This window comes from Prosopis cineraria, unplaced genomic scaffold (genome assembly GCF_029017545.1).
Source record: "Prosopis cineraria cultivar Desert tree isolate PC_DT_omini unplaced genomic scaffold, ASM2901754v1 PC17, whole genome shotgun sequence".
In the NCBI taxonomy this organism is placed as follows: Eukaryota; Viridiplantae; Streptophyta; class Magnoliopsida; order Fabales; family Fabaceae; genus Prosopis; species Prosopis cineraria.
In genome coordinates this window covers 120001-138901 of record NW_026555348.1, presented here as the reverse complement: position 1 = coordinate 138901, position 18901 = coordinate 120001, and the positions used below count along the sequence as shown (strand labels likewise).

Here is an 18901-nt window from a genome sequence, read left to right as displayed (position 1 = left end):
TTGCCTTAGATGCTTAGAGCTGCGGGCGTAAAACCGCGAGAAAGCATCAATGGGGCGCTAAGTTCCCTAAAGAGGGAAGGGGGCTTTAGGAAGAAAGGCCGTTCATGCTGTAACTTCCTCAGATTAGAGGGGGTTGTGGTCCTATAATCCGTACCATGTGAAGCAGTAGATTTGACTCTCTCTTCGGAGAATCGTCAAATTTATATATAATAATCAGGAAATAAGTCCGACGCGACGTGCATGTGTTATCAAATCATATACATGCAATGTAGCCCTTAACTTAAGGGTAAGGAAGATAAGACCCCACAATCATAGCATAGAGAATATGGTAGCAAATCAGAAGTGGAAAGGGACACACAATGGGATTCGTCCTTCTTTCTTTGGTTAGTTCTTGTCATCACATAAGACTACCGATCTCTTTCTATGAGTAAAATCCATTATTCTATAGCTGATTCCCGAGTTGACCAATGAGAAATGGGTAGGAATGGCAGGACCTAAACGAGCTAGGCTCAGCCAGTTCTCCTTTATAATATAAGCTATTCTTAATGCCGCTCGGGCTCCCCTCGCTCCACGACTTCGAAGACATCCGGGTTTCCGCTTACACTAATGAGGAACTGAACTCGCTGCCAACAAGAAAGAAATTCCTTGCTTCCGGTACAAGAACTCAAGCAAAAAGCACGGCAAAAGGCTCTACAAATACTCACTAATTAGATAGGATAGGCCCAATCACTATTAAATCCTGGAAGCAAGCATTCCGGCCAGTAAGACAGCCAAAACTATGCTTCCCAAAAAGACTGCAACGTTCGGATTACTTGACTCCTGCTCACCAGCACTATGACTACTGCTTGCTTCAATAACTCCCGAACCATCATAGATAGCCAAAGTCATGTCACTCCCGCTCGGCGAATCAATCGCAAGTCCCAACCCAGAGAAAGAAAAAGGAAAAAGAGGCAGAGTGAAAGGAAAGGCGGATTGACTAATTGGTTGAATAAGTTCCGGAGGGGAGGTTAACAGAAGGCATGTTCCCATCCATAAGCAAGGAATTAAAAGGCCCATAATATCTACTAACGACTGTGGTTGGGGGGAAGATGTAGGAATCGAAAGACTCTTCATCTTCCTCAATGGAATTCCGGGCTTAGGTCCCCGCGCAGGGGTGATCTTTCCCTAGACAAACTGGGGCCTCTCTCCGGAGACCGTAATAAAGAGTCTTTGCTTACATTATAAACCCTTAAAAAGAGTTAAGAATGAAAATAGGATTCATTACTTCACTGCCACGAACGTTAAAGAATCTTCCAAAGCACTTTTTTTCCACGACTACGAAAGGGCAGTTTTTCAAAGCTTTATCATAGGGGGTGGAAGGAAAGAACTAAAACAAAAAGAAGATAGACTTTTACATCGTAAAGTGAACCAAGAACGGAAGTAACTTCACTGGCTGAGCTGACAGGCTGATAGGATTTACTTTACTCGCTCAAAGGCAAATCGCCAACCAACAGAGATAGAAGTAAAGGAATTCCTCCCTTTACTTTAGGGGCCAGTCACTCGATCTAAGAAATATAGGCCCTCAACCAACTCACTCTCTTAAGCCGAATCCCTCTTTACTCCTTGATTCCGGGAATCTTTCTTCGGAAGACTTATTTTCGAGGTTTGATTCCTGCTCTCTTTCTTCGTGGAGTAAGCAGCCAAGCCAGTGAATAGCCAGTCTCTACTTTCTCTTCTTTATCTGTCCCGCATCTGAGACAGAGAATCCCGGACCAGTCGCGATTCAAATCCTGGGGCTTTCTCATAGTACTGTTAAAGCTCCGTTTAACGACGCCAGAAACGGAGTAGGGACTTAGTCGGGGGACTTCACTCACTGAGCATTGTTTGTTGCTTCTTTCTTCCCCCCGGGACTAGCCCCTTACTACACGACTGCGCCTGTTCTTCACATGCTATTGGTTGAGTTAGACTCTTTCTTAGCAGCTGCGTCGGATCTTGTTTCATCTCTTTCCACTCCTCTTGCCTAAGAGAATAGCACCTGGTCTTCTTTTGAGACTTTTTCATCATACACAACAATCCCGGAGCTAGTTCTTCTTAAGTGCTGCCTAAAAGTGTCAAGTTCAAGCGTCGAAAGCAGCCCTTTGTTACTTCTTCTATGCCTCTCCCCCAGTTAAGGCTTTGAAACTCCTTTCGTAAACAAGACTAGCCCGGGAATTCTTCCCTTCCTCAGACGAGAGACAGAGAGGACTGATAGAAGCTCTTTCTTCGATTCCGCATCAGCGAGTGACTTTCAAAGGCTAGGAGTACGGGGAACTCTCTTATTATGTATATTAGCGCTTTGAGAGAGCTATACTGATTGCTTGTCTTCCCGGATGACTGTCTATTAGCTGCTGTTAACACAGGATTGAGTTGAGCTTCTACTTGCTTGTCTTCTATCTTCCGGGGACTTACCATTCTCAATGTACTTACAGGAAAACCTCCGTTAACAAGTAATATGATGAATCATCCACAAGCTTCTCCGAAGCAGCCTTTTAAGGCTCTGCACGAGGGCTTAAAGACTGTCTCAGATGAGTTGGGGGGATAGAGTCCCTTGTTTAACCACTCCTTACTCCTTACCTTTACACAGTATATTAGCAAGATATTAGCGCTTGGAAGCGACACTGGCTTTCCACTATACTGCTTGTCTTCTATTCCCAGATCACTCTCTATAGCAGCACCGGTTGAGTGAAAGACTGGATTGAGCTTCCACTACTGCTCGTCCGGCTTCTATCAGTCCTCGCTCTCTCGTATAGTATACTTCACTAGTTTGACTTCCCGCTTATAGAGATGGATGATTCAATCTTTCGACCAGGCAAGCTGAGGTGTGGAAACAGGGGATGGCGTAAAAAAGAAGGTTATGATGGAATAGTCCAACTTGAGACAAGGAAGCACGCTTACGGTCTCATTCCAGGTATGAAGACTAGCTCTTTAAGGCTTTCGACGCTTTCACGTGACGAATAGGTTGCACTGGCGAAGAAAGAAAGAAAGAGAGTTCCCCGGGCGAAAACAAGCAAATGGCTCTCAAAGGCTTGTAAGAAAGAATGGTATGGTACGATTGAGGAGGATAGCGCTATGGATAGACATCGCAGTCTGACTCTCTTTCCCTTGGCAGGATCAGATATCCCCCTATGGTTTATTATTCTTCTTGCTAAACGCCCTTGGCTTAAGGCGGCGGTAAGCTTACCCACTCCGTTGTCTTAGCATGAATAATTATTGATTCAGCCCCAAACCGGAATTAGATCGACTCTCGTTCATTTTGGTATCCCCTCTTGCTCGTTTGTTAAACTGCCCGTGGTCTTGGCTTAACTTGGTATACCGGAAAGTGCTAGTTCGGCTTTTAGCGGTTGAAGTTTGAGCCCTTTCCTACTTTTTTTTGGAGTGCTGCCCTTAGAGAAGTCCGTTCTATCATCAGCTCGAGTTGCCTGAAAGCCAGAGCCTTTGTCAGGGGGAGTGGAAGTTTCTGCCATCCCTGCGATTGGGTTTTCCCTATTCAATCTTCTTTCTTCTTACTATTGAGTTCATCTTTTTAATCTATTAGTACAGTCATACAAAAGACGACTAGAAAAGGAAAGGTTCCCTGACATTCGATCCTGCCGAGAAGCCCATATGAAAATGAAAGAAGACTCTACGAGGTTGTTATAAGACCTATATAAGACGCTTATGGAGGATTTTATAGAATAGAATAGGCTGTTTTCTTACCTTGCTTTCTGGACCCCTTATAGTATGAATTCTCATCAAAAGGAGAAGTAAGCTTTCCCGTTTGAAAGAAAGCGGATCGAGCAAAGGAAAATTCCTGTGAGAAAGCCAGTGAGCTATTGAGTTCTCGTTTTCATCCGCAGTAGTAGTGCCTTTTCTTGCCGAAGGAGGAGTTGATATCCCGCTTGGAGGGGGGAAGAAAAGGTTTACTCCTTGGGAAATCTCCATCTATTAAAAAAAATAATAATGCCAATCTTATCTAAAGCCCTACCATCGTGGAAATCTATAGCATTCTAAAGAGATCTAGTTAGACAGGGACTGAGACTGCAAGGGATTAGCTTACCACTGCAACTTCAATCGCAGAGAAGACAGAAGCACTAGCTTAAACACGTTGAATGGCTTAGACCAGGGGTGGGATTCAACTAAAAGAAGCTGACTTTAGGGCTTCAAACTGAAACTCGAGATCTATCTTCTCTTCACTTGCTGTAACAGCAGACTGATGAATTTCATTACGAGTTAGATCATATGGACTGCTACGAAAAACACCATCAGATTCCAAAGTTGCACGATAAAAACCAATGGTGCCTTCCTCATCGATGCGGACCTCTCCGTCCAATTCATCTTCTCCTTCACTTACGTCAACTAAATCTGCATTGCCGCCTCTCCTTACTTTATTCGATAGGGGCGAGCGTCGCTTTATTAGTCTAGGGGCCTTCGGCGAAAAGTGCCCTTCCCTTTTCTAAAATGCCCGATTGGTCTGCCTCAGCAAATGTACAAAGTGGACCGCTGTTTGGCTGACCCTCTTCTTCCCATTCGGGTTGGGTTGACCCAGAAGTAAAGTAAGAAGGAATGGAACCACTGGAGAGTCGTCTGCAGTTCACACTTGGGCAAAGACGACTGACTTTGGAAGCGGAACACGAACCGATTTCCGCTATTCCGGGTTCTTATTGAGCGTAGCGAAATCAAGGTTTATGATAAAGTAAGCGAAGTTTCTATGGTGTTCTACCTTTGCGTAGTCTCGGTCCACAGTGGAAGGCTCCGTACCTGAGCCTCACTACTACTTAATTTAATTAATTAACTAACGGCTAAGCGATTTCATAACCTGAGCTTTCCTTAACCAGCTGACCTTACTTCGTAACCTTAACGTACTTTCTTTCTTACTATATCATAGGCCTTCGCCACTTCAAACGGGCGCTTCGCCCTTTCTTTTTTGAATTCTAAAAAAACGGGGCCTTACTTATTCTGTTCAGGGAGGATGAAAGGCAAAGAAAGGGATCAGGGGGCTTTATGATCGGAGAAAGGGAAGGGGCGTGGTTGGTGTGTCACTGGGTCGGTGGGGGAACCCGTAGGAAGGGGGGACGACCCGCCGAATTCACATCAGAAATCGCCAACATGAACACAAACGAAATCTTGAATTGCGTATAGAAAGAAAACGAACCACTTCTATTCTCGGAGCTGAGGTATATGAAGAATGGCTTTTTGGTCCCTTTCGTCCAGTGGTTAGGACATCGTCTTTTCATGTCGAAGACACGGGTTCGATTCCCGTAAGGGATAGGTACTCATTCCCGGCCGCTTTCAGTTAGTGTTCATTGCTGAGTGATCGCTCGCTATCTGGCTGGAAAAGGTGGTCCGGAAGCTTTATCTCTCCCAGCAAGCAAGACGAGATCACCACTTCTCTCAGTAATGGACTTCCATTAATTCTTCCTTAGCCTTAGATCTCCTATCATAGATTCTCGAACCTCCGACAGACAGAATCCCCATGCATGCGTTCTTTCTCTCCTCCCCTCAGCCATACATCTCTTTTTTTTTTTTCTTTTGGCCGTTTTTGTTAGGCATTGAACCCCACCTTAGGTGCTGAGTGGTGTCCTCCCCTCCCTAATACCTAAAAAAAAGTGCCGTCTATGGAGCCTAAAGCTTAAACCATGGCATGGCAGTAAGCAAAAAGTTTTCCCACTCTCTCGCCTTCTTCAGTGGCCAAGTTGAAGCGTTCAACGATTCTTCGGCCTACCACCTTTCTTTTTCAAGGTTGAGCTTGTTCAATTGAAGCTAATGCTATGCTGCTAGCTAGTTGGCTAGATATGGAGGACTTTCTTTTTTTTAGCTACCGGCCCAAACAAAAGAGATTAGCCTATTGATCGATCGATTGATTGGATTGCAGTACGAAGGGGTTGATTGAAGTGTGAGATCCGCCCAAGACTAAGGCCGAGCAACTAGCTGCTGCAGGATTGGATGGACGTCTATCTAGCTCACCACGCTCTCCTACTCCTATAAAGGCCGGCGGAAGGAATGCTCTGCTCATCTTTCTTACGGCTCGTTACCGCAGCGCTCGTTCACCCCTTCGGCTTCTTCAATTCAAAAGGGTAGTGTCTTTTTCCGCAAGTAAGTGATAAAAACCTTTTTTTATTGGTAAATAGCGTCTTGAAGCGAAGGCATATTTGTTTGAACGAAAGAGATGCCGGGTCGGTCAATTGCATTAGGTAGGAGATGCAGGACCTGTCTTAACCGCAAGTGCATTCGCTATTCGATTCCACCAAATTTTGCTTCCGTATTTCTTCTTTACTTTTAAGTGAAAGGGGGGGTGAGAAAGGGTTCTTCTTCTCTATGTCGCCGTCTCATCAATGAGCGTAGATTGATAGAGATGGCTTTTGTGCCGGTCAATCTGTATCCCATTCTTCAGGTATAGTTTTGTTTGATCACAGATCGGCAGGTGATCCGTCCTTTCTCCTCCTTTCGTCAGTCGTCTTGATCCGCCAGAGGGTCTTGAGCTAGCTTCCTTGAAGAGGCTTGATGGGAAAGAGAGGTGAAGAAGGAGAACCTCAGGATTCTAGGGAAATTTTGGCATTAAGGGTGGTGCTAGGGCTCAAGACCATTTGGAAGGGGGAGTTGGATCATAAAGAATAGTTTTTTCCTTTGTTTGAAGAGGAACAATCCTACCGGACTCATTTGAGATAGGAATGGCTAAACTTATTGTCTGAGGAAGAAAGCTAATGAAAGCAAAGGTCAAGAATATCTTGGTTTAACATAAGTGTTAGTCAAGCCGATTCTCATTGTTTGTTTGATTGGGCTGTTGTGCCTGACTCCATACTCTAGCAAGAGAGAAAACTCACACCACACGACGGGATACTGAAACTTCTGTCAAAGCGGATTCTCTTCCTGAGCCGTTCTTCGCTCCTCTCCTCTAGCAAGAAAACTAGGCGGGGCAATCAAACTAGGCAATCAAACTAGGCAATCAAACTACGCAATCAAACGGCTGCAGCAATCAAACTAAAGCGCCGCGCAACGGCTTTCGCGCCAGGGCGACTTTATTCGTAGCTGGCGTTGCTTGTTGCGTGTTAGTACGCACATCCGCTGGTACAAGTACAAGATCAAAAAGAATCAGTACACGAAGAGATGCCCAAGAGAAAAGGAATCCGGGGCAGAATTTCTCACTCTTCTAAGCTACGTGAGTTATGTCAAAAGGACAAACGAGGATGAAGGAGGAGCAGGAGTAGGAGCTCAAATTCGGACAGATTCGCGAGATAGACAATGAGAAAAAGCCAAGAGGGGAGAGCACTTAGACAATTCACTTTGAGTACAGGGAAGTCTGCTGGTAGGAATTCTTCAGGGCGTATTAAGGTTTTTCACCGAGGGGGTGGATCGACTTTGTTGGTAATAATTTCGATCCTTGTTTTCGTATTATTCACCATTTTCCTTTGCTTGTATCTTGTCCTCGGCATTGATTTCAGTCTTATTTGGGTCAAACTGAAATCCATGCTCCTTTTGAGATCGTTCCGCCTCCTCTTTAGCCGGCTTCTTGGTTTGGAGGTTCCCTTTTTTTTTCTTGATTGGACCGTCGGTTCGGTAGTAGGTTCCAGCTTTTTCATGATGGATCCGGAAGGAGCTTCTGCATCTTCCGGCGGATCCAACTCCATCTCAGTGGGAGGGAGAAGTGAAATGGGGGGTAGCAGTAGGGGTTCCGGGTGGACGTCTTTCGATCTAAACGTCCTAGGCGAACCCTTTCCAAATGAGGAAGGTGAAGAGGTAGCCCAACCCAACGCCCAAAACGCCCCCGCTAATCCGGTCGCTTCCCCGGCTCAAGAGCAAGAGCCGTTACCGCAGGCGCCAGCCCCGGCGGAAGAAGCGCTACCTGCTCAAGTCTCCGCAGAGGAAGCGCTACCTGCTCAAGTCTCCGAACTAAAAGGAGAACTTCACGCATTAATAACGGAGCGAGTGCGTGAGGAATCGGAGAAAGGAGTAGGTCCTTTGACCAAACTTTTTCCCGAGCAGAGGGCCGTAAACTCGGAAGTGGCCCGACAGGTTATGGAATCGCTGGAGATTTCTTCGGAATGTGATACAGAAAATATGCGCGAGTGGGTGGAGAGAATAAAGTCAGACAAAAGTCTTCTAAAGGACTTGATTAGGGAGTACCTGCCCCCCAAAAGAGGGTAGACCCTTATCCGGAAAACCCCAGAGATTGCTTCGACTCAGAAATACAATACATAATTACCGCCTAGAGTGCAGCCTGCCTGTTGAAGACCGTAACGTTTGTAACTCAGTGCTCCATACGATACGGGGAAAATGAAAACTGAATTCGTTCGGATCCTCCCACATGTTCAATCTTTTTTTAGCGGTTTCCCCAGAGATCTTTATCATTAATGCAACCTCTATTTTGCTCATTCATGGAGTTGTATTTAGTACCTCTAAGAAATATGATTATCCACCGTTAGTCAGTAATGTGGGTTGGCTTGGATTACTTAGTGTTGCGCGCCTAGGGGGGCAGCGCGCTTTGGGATGCGGAGGAGCGAAGCAGCTCGCCCCTATCGAAGAAAGTTGTGAGAGGAGCGAAAAAAGCCCAGCTCCCTAACCTAATGCGGCACCGGGTTCGGACCGCAGGGAACCGTAGCATGGGAGGACGTCTAATCCTTTTGCCGCCGCAAGGCTGTCTAATCGTACGCAGCAGGCTCGAATACCCCAGGTTCTGGAAGGCACATGAGTCCGAACGCTATGTTGAATGTGCGACCGACACTACACTACGTAGGTACCTGTGCAGGTGAGGCGTCGGTCGGTCCTAGAAACGGCGGCTGCTAGCGAGGAGTTAACGACCGGACGTGCTGCAACCTAGGGATCACCAGGCAGCTCTTTCGCTCTATAGGGATCGGGGGGGCATAGCACAATTCTTCTTGGAGGAGGGTTGGTTTGTCCGGGTGACTGATCCTGCCATAATGTACTCCTACCTATATATAGCACCGGCAACCGAAGTCGAGCATACATACGACGATCTTCATGCGTGAATAGCCGGGAGGAAAGAAAGGGCGGTAGATGATAATGAAAAAGGGCGCCGCGTCTGGACGGGCGGGCGGAATGGATGAGCGAAAGGTGCCATGCCATGGAGTGAGGAATATCCCGAGTCTCATGTAAGACAACTAAATGCACCTCGAGGTGCTGCCGAGGAACTGGGGGACCTTCTCGAGCACAGGATAGGCAATTTCGAGATAGAGCTAGCCTTTTCGTTATGGGGAATCAATGCTCCGGGCCGAATAGAATAGAGCTTACCTCCGGCACCTGGCTTTCTCCGGCGCATATTAGCTTAGCTGCGATTAATAGGCCGGTTTGGCTTCCTCTCTGGCGGCCACTTACCTTACCCACGCTACACTCCCACTCCAAGCTACGCCTGCTGAGCAAGATGCATTTCGATTTCCTCTTCTGTGGACGCACCGGAATATGATCCGGGACGGGAAGAGAAAGACTTTATTGGCGGGCTTTCTCTCGTAAAGCCAAAGACGCCCCAAGACAAGGGGGAAGGGGACATGATCAATAGAACCTGGCTGGATCCGGGCTGGGATAGTGACGCCCATTCCTAACCAGTTTCGAAAAGGTTCGCTCATGCTGGAGGGAGCATCCCCACTTAGTGATCGGTCCGCTAGTTCACGCAAAATCCGAATAAGTTATCACGGACGAGCCACATGCAGGGAAACTTGCACGTGTGGTTCTGGCCGGGCTTTCCTGAGGTATCTAATAACCTTGCTTCTGCTTGCCGCTGGCGCACCTCTCCTAACTATTGCCCATTTATTCCGGAATAATCTTTTTAGGAGGGACAATTTTACATATTTCTGCCAAATCCTTCTATTATTAAGTACGGCTGGTACCATTTCGATGTGTTTCGATTCTTCCGAACAAGAGAGGTTTGATGCTTCTGAATCCATTGTATTAATTCCACTTCCTACTCGCAGTATGCTCTTTATGATCTCGGCTCATGATTCAATTGCCATGTATTTAGCTATTGAGCCTCAAAGTTTATGTTTTTATGTGATGGCAGCATCAAAAAGAAAGTCTGAATTTTCCACGGAAGCCGGCTCGAAATATTTGATCTTAGGTGCATTTCCCTCTGGAATCTTACTGTTTGGGTACGACCGGACAACTACCGATATCTAAAAATATTCTTTCTTAGAATGTTGTTGTTAAATATATATATATCGTAAAACTATCGGATCGGGATCGGGTATTACTTAGATGTGAAACTTGCAGACCTCATTGGTGATCTTACGGGGGGAACGAAATAAAAAAGAATATATAGACTTGTAGAGACCCTCTATGTAGTTGTCTATCTGAGGCGATCGATCTACATCTTTCCTCATAGCCCTGGGGCTCTGTCTCGATCTCCTACGTGCGAAATCTGAGGGAGCAAGAAAACTAGGCAAGAAAACTAAAGCAGCAATCAAACTAAAGCAGCAATCCAACTAAAGCAGCAATCCAACTAAAGCAGCAATCAAACGGCTGCAGCAAGAAAACGGCTGCGCGTACTAACGCCTTAAACTAAGTGGGGGCTTTCGCGCTAGAGCGCTCATCCGTTGCTTGTTCGTGACTAACGCCTTAAACTAAGTGGGGGCTTTCGCTAACGGGCGCCTTTATTCGTAGCGGGCTTGTTCGTGACTAACGCCTTAAACTAAGTGGGGGCTTTCGCGCTAGAGCGCCTTTATTCGTAGCGGGCTTGTTCGTACTAACGCCTTAAACTAAGTGGGGGCTTTCGCGCTAGAGCGACTTTATTCGTAGCTGGCTTGTTCGTGACTAACGCCTTAAACTAAGTGGGGGCTTTCGCGCTAGGGCGACTTTATTCGTAGCTGGCTTGTTCGTGACTAACGCACAGGAGTTTTCTTGCCTAGTTTGATTGCCCCGTTTTCTTGCTTGCTTGCTCGGTGCTTGTTTCCTATGGAGATTCCCCTTGGTCTAATTCCACGCCTTATGACGTCTTTGATGGGAGGCCTGGCGTAAAGTGAAGATTGAGGGAAATAGAGAGAAATTCCCTTCTGGGGTATTCCGAAGGTGTAACCTAGGCAACGAAAGAAAAAGGGGCCCGATACTTCAACTAGAGGAGCGACCAGTTGGTTCACCAAACCCCGACCCAGCGTCACACGTTCTCCAGGTCCGAAGGGATCCAGTGCCCAACTACCGACTCCTTCCGGAATTGCGTTATCGGAGCCGAGCCAGGAATGGCCGTTAGTGGACACCCACCACTTTTCACCGGTTAGAGAGGCCCTCTTTAATACATTAAGAAAAGATGTTCACAGGGGCCAGAAAGACTCGGTCATAGGAACTTAGACCGCCTACGCGCTGGTAAACGAAAACCACCTCGACCGGATCAGAGTAAACAACAATGTCGAATCAGGCCGCCCCTTGCCTTGAAAGAATTCACAGGCGGCCACCAGCTTTCCCAAAATAAAATAAATAAGGGGAGATCTGCTGCTTACTGCTCACGGAAACATCCGACCTATACTATAGTAAAGTCGTCCGCGTATCTTTCTGATCTCCCTTCCTTCTATTTTTCAGATTTTTGGCTTTGACCAATTCAAGGTGAAAAAAAAAAATGGGGTTGATGGTGTTGGCTAAAAAAGGGGAAGAGAGGAGAGCTTTGGGGTACGCTCACTTCTGCATTTTTGTTTAGGTTATCGAGATTATAAATCGCTCTTTTTAGTGGGGAGGAATAGTGCGTGAATGGCGGTTCTCAGACGAGGGAATCGTTCCTCTCTAAATAGAAATATAGGCTAGAATGAATGCTTCTATCGATAGAGCTTTCACGTCTGCGTATAGAATCGTTTTTTTGCCTTTCCATTCCGTTCTTACCATATCATGGGCAGTTGGGTTGGAATCCGTGTGATGGTTCGAGAGTGGTTTCAAATATTCTTCGCATCCATCTTCGGCCTTGTGTTAGAAATGTCCCGCGGGACTGAGTTAGTGGTCGAGTCGTTTTTGGTAATTGACACCCGTCGCATTAGTTTCAATTCATATGTTACCATTCATAGTGAAGTAGCCCTCTTTTTGATGTCTGAGTGCCTTATTCTATCTATCAAAGTCCTTCTTTGTCTATAGCTCGGGTCAGTCCCCCATGGTCTGCTTTGATTTTCTCGAACAGTGCCGGTCCGCATCAGGGACTCTCGTGCGAGCCATACAACGTTCCCAGGCAGGAACTGCTCCTTTCCTTGAGCTCCCTATTTAGTTCCTCCCATCCCAGGCGTTGATCTCGCAACGGCCCTCCAGCATGTCCTCATATCGCGTCCGTCACCACAGCTGCGCATCCCCAGATAGATAGATTGTTGCCATTGTGACTTGGTCGTCAAAAGGGGCACGAACATAAAGTACTGTTCCATATCCCAAAAGTCTTCGATCCTTAGCATCTCGGGTGCCAACGAATGCCTTTGGTTTCGCTTGATTCGAACCATCTCCGTCGAGCCACTGCTTACGGCCTTCTGTAGTATGGGGACCTCGCCCCTACTCTCTAAAGCTTGCCACCCCTATAAGGTCACACAAGAAGGCTATTCGACCGACAAAACGTAGGAATTAGTGCGTGCTGAAAAATGGACTTTTCTTTCTAAGTGAAGGGCAGGAGAAAGAATCTTGCATCTATCTCGAGTTGCTCCCTTGAGCCCCGCTCAGGAGAATAGAAAGATTACCTGCTTTCTTCGAGTGAAAGTGTCTTTCTTCGGAAAATTCTTCTTCGATGAAATCAATCCAGCTCTTAGGCGAGCCCATAGGAGAAGACTTGAAAGCATCGGTACTCCAAATAGAAGGAGTTGGCTATGAGTTGCTTCAGGAACTCAATGAATTTCCTAGCTCCAAACCAAAGGCACGAGAGTTGATCGGGGAATCGAAAATGCTTCTTTGATTGTTTAGGAAGAAAGCGTAGCAGGGGAAGGGGATAGCACCGGTCTTTACTCTGACACTATTCTTCTTCGAGTAGATGTCGGCATTTCCGCTGTTAAAGAGACATCTCAATAAAAGAAGGGTTTCCTTTAGGGGCGCAGTTTTCATCCAACTATAAATCTCGTAAGAGAAGAAAGCAACTTTACTTCACCGAAAGGGCAGGTCTTTCTTTTTATTGCTGATCTTATCAAGTACGGGATTTGCTTCTATAAGCCACCGCCCAATAGAGCAAGGCCATGTGTAGATCGAAAAGGTCTTGGTCTTAGCTGATGGTGTAGTAAGACGACAAGGAATACAAGCACGCAGTACTTAGTGAAGTTGAAGGGATTGCCAGCATAAAAAGTAGTTTCACCGGCTTTGAGTTAGGATCGGAGTTGGGTGAGGGATAAGAGACAATGGTAATTGAGAAAGAAATTCTGGGTCGGAAAAAAATCCATAGCCCGTTTACCTCGAACCAGTGGACCCGGGTAGAAGGCATTGGGGGTGCAGCGGCATCAGATGCGAAGATATAGGTAACGAAATAAGTCAAGATGGAGAAAGTCGGTTGATTCATCAATATGGGACCATCCCATACCATAGGAAGTTGCTTCTTGGAATGCCGTCGTTCAAGCACAGGCTGACCACTGATTCAATCTTCAAACCAAAAAAAAGCCAGATCTTGCAAAACAACCACGCAACGTCCGGATCTGCAAGAATGGGCTATGTAGATGAGGGGATCAGCGCTATGATCGCTTTGAGCTATGCTCGAAGTGCAACATGTATGCTTACGTGCGAGTTGCTATTCGGCCGTAGATCGAGTTCTGGGCTCGAACTACCCGAGTGGTATTTCGTAATGTAAAGCTAGCCTCCAGGCACTATATTTCGCATTTTTTCATTTAGGATTTCGCTCTCAACGAGCGCATGTTGCATCTCCGTCTCTCCGCAAGCTACGCCTTTATGAGCTGAGCTCACTTTTAAGTATTCTTCAATCGTACAATACATAAGGGCGCTTCGGAGTTACGACGCTGAGACGCGTCAAAGGCATACCGGAGCGCTCACGAAGCGATGCGAGCTATCATAGAACCGGGCCACGGTCTTCTTCTTCCGAATCCTATCAATCCTTTCCTGGATTAGGAAAGGCTAAAGGCTGCTACCTTCACCTTAGAGTCCCTCCATGATTACTAAAACACTCCAGAACGGCTCCCTCTTTTCAGTCTATCAGTCAAACAAGACTAAAGACTGCACACTAACATAATATACGGTAAATTTATATACCTTCGGGAATGGATCGAAAGTCACCAAGTTTGGAGACAGACATGTGGTCAGAAGAGCCTTTCACCCTTAGGCATTCATTCGGACTAAGATCGTCATCGTACCCTCAAGGCAAGCTCCTGAAGTAGAAGTGTGAGGCAAGCCGGCAGGCTTGGCCGGTGATCAACTACGAAAAAAGTGGTTTTGTTGAGGGCGGAATAAGGCACGCAGAAGACTTCGGAGTCGGAGCCGACCACAAGCAACCGGCCATAAATTGGTCAGCCCAATCTAGAGGCGGGGTGGGCGACCTCATCGTCTGCGCCCTCCGCCTTTTTTGAAAGAACTGAGGAGCTTCTGCTGGATAGTGTAAAACAAAGAAAAGGAGCTCTAGGGGATGGCCAAAAAGTTTCCGACGTTTGGATGTTGCAGTCGTGTTCGACTGCTTGCCTTTTTTTTATTTCTCTGGTATGAAACAAATAGCAGTCCTGGTCTATAAGTAGAAAGGCTCAAGGAAATGCGAAGTATAGAGAGTATAAGATAAGCTAAGATCTAGACTCACAGATACCAACGAGCGGGATTAGCTACCAAGCGGGGGAGCTTCAGGAGACTGATAGATGATAGGTAGGTGGGTGGGAAATCAAGAGAAGTGACAAATGATACTCTTAATGGATTTGTCCATTTTCATCCGGGGCAAGAGCCAGCCCATTCTTATAGCATCCAAGGAAAGAAAAATGCCCATGGCAGCTCTTAAAAAGATAGGAGAGGAGTGTGAGTCGAGAAGCAACTCATTTATAAGTTAAAAAAGTTTTAATAAAGGGCGATTTCCGGAAGAGTGGATTAGCCTCGAATATCTTGATCCACTAGAAAGAGAATTACCAGATACGAATACAAATACAGTTGGAGATCAATAAGCCAAAAGCTTTAAGAAAGCTATTGTAAGGTCAGATTACAGGAAGAACACAGGTCAGTCTTCTGAAGAAAGTGCCCCTCCCGGGGCGAAAGTGGCTTTGTATTAAACTTTAGATTAAGACTTGTCTTGCCTTTCTAAATTCAAGCATGTCTGTTATGCTAGTTCATCTATAGAACGTCAAGACCTTGTCTTCCGTAAGCGTTATACCCGAAAGAGCCGAGCAAGTGGATGAAGGTTGCTTTTCTAGTCCACTGAAATCGCTTCTATAGGTCATTTCAAGCCATGTTTTCGGCCCTTCCTTCGCTTATAGGTGGCTTCGCTATCGCTCATGACTTGTATTGTAGTCGTAGTAGTCGAGTCGGCCTGCCTCCTTCATTCTAAAAAGAGTAGCTTCCGCGTTGCTTACAGACTAGAAGCTTCGCTTCCCCCCCCCTTTGAAAACCGCTACTGGCCTGCTAACCAGGATCGTAAAGGTTCACCTGACTATCTCTGAATCAGTATCTTTCTTTTCCGGTCTTCTCTAAGATAAGAGGAATATTCAATCCTCTCTAGAAGATAGGGAGCAGAGTCTTGTGTCTTTCACTTATGTTAAGCGCTTGACTGAATAGCTTTACCTTAATAGCATAGCAAGCCGGCCTATGGATCTAGGTGAACCGGGAGGGCGGAGTCGGAAGGGGAATGCCTGGGGAAGAATTAGCCCCAGGGTTTTGATAAGGACTGAGCGATGGGAGAGGAGAAAGAGGGACGACCGGGCCGGGCCAGGATGGATGGTAGTGGGAAAGGAGGCATAGCCAAGCAAGACAACAATGTTTTATTTATCTATAGGGTGACGGAGAATTGTAGGGGATTTTCTCTAGGCAGATAGAGAAGGAAGGCTGGAATGCCAACAGGCGTCTATTATGGAATTCACCCCACCCCTGACTCATTGTACTAGTTACTGCTATAGCTAGCGCTAGTGCTGTATTGGTGTATTGCTAGTGAACTTACAGAACGAGCTGTAAAGGTAGAAAAAAACAGATCAATCAAGAGATAGTGGTTCGGCCAAACATCTATCTTTTTCCTAAGTAAGGACTAGGCTGTCGAGTAAGGATTGGCCGAGGGGGAAGGAGCAAAGTAAACCAATAGCAGTAGATGACGGAGCGTAACGGGAACTCTCCCATAGGGATCCGAGTTCCGCACTTCTTCTAAGTGACGGAGCGTGTTGAGACGGAACTAAGAAGTCTTATAGGTACACCCCAACCCCAAAATCGGATCGGGAGTCAGGCGCAAAAGACCAAGAGTGACAAATGCGTACGGGAGCAGAAAGCGATGGGTAAGAGTTCCTACCCGAGTCACGAAAGCAAGAAAGAGTCCAATCCCGAATGTTCAGCCCAAAGGCAATGAATGGGGAAAGCGCAGCCTAATCTGACTGGCAAGCTGTTCTGAGACTAATCTCACTTCCTAGCCCGGGAAAATCTCTCTTATATATGCTATTTTACGATTAGCCTCTTCCTCTCATCTCTGGGCTGCTCTTAGGCTAAGATTGAGTTGAATCCGCTTCTCTTCCGTATTCCTCAGCTCGACTTTCTGTTGCCGAAGCTGTCTTTCAGCCCTTTCTTTCAGGCTTCCTTGAGTCAGCTCGGTAGCTAGTCTAGTCAAATACCCCTTATTCTCTTCCCTTAATGGGGGTTGCTCCTTCTTCTCGTCCACTCGGGAATGAAGCCTTCCCTTTCGCTACAAACCTGTTAAATGGGGCTAAAAAATCAAATAAATATAGGTGGCAGGGTCAGACTTTGAGAAAGAGTCCACTGCTGTCCAGTCATAGTCAGTAGGAGCAGCTCTGGCTGAGCTCGATCCAATTTCCAAATCTCACTCGGGCCTTGTAGTACCTCGCTATCCTCTGTTGGTAAGTAGCCATTCTGAACTGAGCTTGCTTTCTTAACTCTTAAATTAGGTCGAAGTGGGTCTCCTTCAAGTCTTCTTCTTCTCGTTCGTGTCTTCAGTCACTGAACTGAAACATCAGTAATTCTAGTCTCTTGTACCGGTGGCTCACTTTTTCTAAGTAATGGGGAAGAGTCTGATTCAAAACTGTCTGCGATAGATCACGTCGAACTGAAGCACTTAAGAAAGAAGCTGAGAACTTTTGGTTGATTTGATGCTCATTCTGACACGGTTCATATAAAGTCACAGCACAGACATAACCTGGTTGCTGCTACTAGTCAGGCTCATCAAATGCAAACATGGCTCTTGTTGGCCTTGGCCCGGCCGTCAACTGCTTCAACAGCAGATGCGGCTGACCTAGATGTCCCATCAATAGCGAAGGAAGTGGCTGAACTCGTTCTTTGGGACTTGGACTCTGACTTTCCGTACTCGTCCCTGAACCCAATGGGGAATCCGTCCCTTTCAGCCCCTGAACCTAATGAATCTGTTTGGTACGCTGAGGCTTCTCCTTCCCCTGAAATCGGCCGTAAACAGACACTGCTTGAAGACAAGAAAGGTTGGGACAAAGACCTCTCTTTCAAATCTCGTAGGAAGTGGAAAGGAAGTAGCTTGTGCTTGGCGTGCTCTAAGCTCCGAAGCTTATGTTCGATTGAATTAACCTCAACAACTCGTGAAAGCAGTTTAACTAATGGCCGAAGTCCTTCTTCGCGCACAGCCAGACCTTCTGCTCGATTGTTTGTTGCGGGAAGAAGGCTGGAATCTGTCTCTCCCTAGCCCTAGGATAGAATGTGATCTCTTTCTCTCCACTCCCCCTCCCCGACTTCCATTGAAGTAAGGGCGGGTTCTCTCCTTGCTGGATTGCTGTCTTCCGCCATTCAATGCTGTTGTCAGTTTGTTTGTTGAAGTCAGACAGACAGCTTTGACACTTCCCGTGCTCTTACAATATCTTTTATAAGAGAAAGAGACATGGAAGAGAGTTTCACCAAGTCTCCTTTTCTCTGCACTCCTTTTGCTTGCCTTACTCGGGCATTCAGCCTTAGGGCAAGCGGGTGAACTCTGATCCCGACTCAATGATAGATATCAGGTTAGAACCACCAGTCAGATAAGGGGAGAAATCCTCATCAAGCATAACGGCTTTTATCACTAAGATAAGACATGATCTCCTGTTCAGGCTAATCAATCAACTCAATCGATTAGCGTAGATGAAGAAGGAGATTGGCTCGTTGATCTTTGATTCGAGAGTCTTCCCGGCTGGCCTAACTAGTTGAACCCCTGAGGGCTAATCCATCAAGATCGTAGCTAAGCCGGAAAGACGACCCTTTGCGAAAAACCAGATATAGAGAGTGTTCAGTGAGTGATCGTTGTTGTCGTGGAAGGGTTCTCTTTGAACGAATCCTATTTGAACTAAGCCCGAAAGCACGGGATGAGACTTTTCTTTCTTCTTTCTTTTTTTTTTCCGGTATGCCGCTCCGCGAGAAAGGAAAGGAGCGAAACGAAAGAACCAAGTGGGTTGTGGTAATGTCAGAATTTGCACCTATTTGTATCTATTTAGTGATCAGTCTGCTAGTTTCTTTGATCCCACTCGGTCTTCCTTTTCCCTTTTCTTCCAATAGTTCGACCTATCCAGAAAAATTGTCGGCCTACGAATGTGGTTTCGATCCTTTCGGTGATGCCAGAAGTCGTTTTGATATACGATTTTATCTTGTTTCAATTTTATTTATTATTCCTGATCCGGAAGTAACCTTTTCCTTTCCTTGGGCAGTACCTCCCAACAAGATTGATCCGTTTGGATCTTGGTCTATGATGGCCTTTTTATTGATTTTGACGATTGGATCTCTCTATGAATGGAAAAGGGGTGCTTCGGATCGGGAGTAATCACTAGTGATAGGGCAAAAATAGGGAGGAAGGACAAAGGAAAGAGCGATGCCTACATTAAATCAATTGATTCGTAATGGT

At 46.2% G+C, this 18901-nt stretch overlaps 2 protein-coding genes and 1 non-coding gene across 3 annotated transcripts in view; all 3 read left to right on the top strand.

Annotated features, from left to right (window-relative positions):
• The first annotated feature begins 5193 nt into the window (after positions 1 to 5193).
• Positions 5194 to 5265, top strand: TRNAE-UUC (transfer RNA glutamic acid (anticodon UUC)). The gene has a single exon. It is a non-coding gene; the product is annotated as a tRNA-Glu (tRNA).
• Positions 5266 to 16885: 11620 nt separating this feature from the next.
• On the top strand, positions 16886 to 18820 carry LOC129294883 (NADH-ubiquinone oxidoreductase chain 3). Its single transcript, XM_054933366.1, has one exon. It carries the CDS (start codon positions 18407 to 18409, stop codon positions 18818 to 18820), a length of 414 nt encoding a protein of 137 aa, XP_054789341.1. The 5' UTR covers positions 16886 to 18406.
• Positions 18821 to 18868: 48 nt separating this feature from the next.
• The window catches only part of LOC129294884 (ribosomal protein S12, mitochondrial), a 731-nt gene continuing 698 nt past the window's right edge, over positions 18869 to 18901 (top strand). Inside the window, exon 1 of the mRNA XM_054933367.1 lies at positions 18869 to 18901. This exon is cut by the window's right edge and continues 698 nt beyond it. Within this exon, the coding sequence (XP_054789342.1) occupies positions 18869 to 18901 (33 nt within the window).